At 53.9% G+C, this 2,949-nt stretch overlaps 1 protein-coding gene across 1 annotated transcript; it reads left to right on the top strand.

Moving 5' to 3' along the window:
• Nucleotides 1–712: 712 nt before the first annotated feature.
• Nucleotides 713–1,222, top strand: ETH_00026060 (uncharacterized protein; the record flags this gene model as incomplete). Its single annotated transcript, XM_013377642.1, has 1 exon — nt 713–1,222. The coding sequence occupies one exon, from the start codon at nt 713–715 to the stop codon at nt 1,220–1,222; it is 510 nt and encodes a 169-aa protein (XP_013233096.1).
• Nucleotides 1,223–2,949: the final 1,727 nt, after the last annotated feature.

Here is a 2,949-nt window from a genome sequence, read left to right on the forward strand (position 1 = left end):
AGCAGAAGTCGCGTTACTCCAAACACCCACGCGCCTCCTCCCAGGTCTACCCTTCTATCCGTCAACTGCATCTGCGACGTCTCAAACGCCATGTCGACGCACCCATCCTTTGACAACCTGCCCTGCCACTTTCCTCCAGCGTCTACCGCTACAGTCTCATCACACCCCAACAAAAATCAATGCACCCGCATCCCACATACCAACCATTCAACATCTGCAACAGCCCTCATATCCCACGCATTCGCCGACTCCTTCTCGCAACCAAATGCCGCATCACCCAACACCAAAACCGACTCCACAACATCAATTACTCAGACAGCGTCGTTAAAGCAAATGCACCTCCTCCAACTGCAATAATACCCTCGACAGTCTCTCCGTCCTCTCTTCCCTGCGCTTCTCTCATGACACTTCCGCTGCCGCTTTGCAACCACCAATGCACCGCAGCACAGCAGAAGTCGCGTTACTCCAAACACCCACGCGCCTCCTCCCAGGTCTACCCTTCTATCCATCAACTGCATCTGCGACGTCTCAAACGCCATGTCGACGCACCCATCCTTTGACAACCTGCCCTGCCACTTTCCTCCAGCGTCTACCGCTACAGTCTCATCACACCCCAACAAAAATCACTGCACCCGCATCCCACATACCAACCATTCAACATCTGCAACAGCCCTCATTTCCCACGCATTCGCCGACTCCTTCTCGCAACCAAATGCCGCATCACCCAACACCAAAACCGACTCCACAACATCAATTACACAGACAGCGTCATTCGAGAAAACGCACCTCCTTCATTTGCTACAATAACCTTGAGGTTCTCTCCGTCCTCTCTTCCCTGCGCTTCTCTCATGACACTTCCGCTGCCGCTTTGCAACCACCAATGCACCGCAGCACAGCAGAAGTCGCGTTACTCCAAACTCCCACGCGCCTCCTCCCAGGTCTACCCTTCTATCCATCAACTGCATCTGCGACGTCTCAAACGCCATGTCGACGCACCCATCCTTTGACAACCTGCCCTGCCACTTTCCTCCAGCGTCTACCGCTACAGTCTCATCACACCCCAACAAAAATCACTGCACCCACATCCCACATACCAACCATTCAACATCTGCAACAGCCCTCATTTCCCACGCATTCGCCGACTCCTTCTCGCAACCAAATGCCGCATCACTCAACTCCAAAACCGACTCCACAACATCAATTACCCAGACAGCGTCATTAAAGCAAATGCACCTCCTCCAACTGCAATAATACCCTCGCCAGTCTCTCCGTCCTCTCTTCCCTGCGCTTCTCTCATGACACTTCCGCTGCCGCTTTGCAACCACCAATGCACCGCAGCACAGCAGAAGTCGCGTTACTCCAAACACCCACGCGCCTCCTCCCAGGTCTACCCTTCTATCCATCAACCGCATCTACGACGTCTCAAACGCCATGTCGACGCACCCATCCTTTGACAACCTGCCCTGCCACTTTCCTCCAGCGTCTACCGCTACAGTCTCATCACACCCCAACAAAAATCACTGCACCCGCATCCCACATACCAACCATTCAACATCTGCAACAGCCCTCATTTCCCACGCATTCGCCGACCCCTTCTCGCAACCAAATGCCGCATCACCCAACACCAAAACCGACTCCACAACATCAATTACCCAGACAGCGTCGTTAAAGCAAATGCACCTCCTCCAACTGCAATAATACCCTCGACAGTCTCTCCGTCCTCTCTTCCCTGCGCTTCTCTCATGACACTTCCGCTGCCGCTTTGCAACCACCAATGCACCGCAGCACAGCAGAAGTCGCGTTACTCCTAACTCCCACGCGCCTCCTCCCAGGTCTACCCTTCTATCCATCAACCGCATCTACGACGTCTCAAACGCCATGTCGACGCACCCATCCTTTGACAACCTGCCCTGCCACTATCCTCCAGCGTCTACCGCTACAGTCTCATCACACCCCAACAAAAATCACTGCACCCGCATCCCACATACCAACCATTCAACATCTGCAACAGCCCTCATATCCCACGCATTCGCCGACTCCTTCTCGCAACCAAATGCGGCATCACCCAACACCAAAACCGACTCCACAACATCAATTACCCAGACAGCGTCATTAAAGCAAATGCACCTCCTCCAACTGCAATAATACCCTCGACAGTCTCTCCGTCCTCTCTTCCCTGCGCTTCTCTCATGACACTTCCGCCGCCGGTTTGCAACCACCAATGCACCGCAGCACAGCAGAAGTCGCGTTACTCCAAACTCCCACGCGCCTCCTCCCAGGTCTACCCTTCTATCCATCAACTGCATCTGCGACGTCTCAAACGCCATGTCGACGCACCCATCCTTTGACAACCTGCCCTGCCACTTTCCTCCAGCGTCTACCGCTACAGTCTCATCACACCCCAACAAAAATCACTGCACCCACATCCCACATACCAACCATTCAACATCTGCAACAGCCCTCATTTCCCACGCATTCGCCGACTCCTTCTCGCAACCAAATGCCGCATCACTCAACACCAAAACCGACTCCACAACATCAATTACCCAGACAGCGTCATTAAAGCAAATGCACCTCCTCCAACTGCAATAATACCCTCGCCAGTCTCTCCGTCCTCTCTTCCCTGCGCTTCTCTCATGACACTTCCGCTGCCGCTTTGCAACCACCAATGCACCGCAGCACAGCAGAAGTCGCGTTACTCCAAACACCCACGCGCCTCCTCCCAGGTCTACCCTTCTATCCATCAACCGCATCTACGACGTCTCAAACGCCATGTCGACGCACCCATCCTTTGACAACCTGCCCTGCCACTTTCCTCCAGCGTCTACCGCTACAGTCTCATCACACCCCAACAAAAATCACTGCACCCGCATCCCACATACCAACCATTCAACATCTGCAACAGCCCTCATTTCCCACGCATTCGCCGACCCATTCTCGCAACCAAAT

This window comes from Eimeria tenella, genomic scaffold (genome assembly GCF_000499545.2).
Source record: "Eimeria tenella Houghton genomic scaffold, Eth_scaff597, whole genome shotgun sequence".
NCBI lineage: Eukaryota > Apicomplexa > Conoidasida > Eucoccidiorida > Eimeriidae > Eimeria > Eimeria tenella.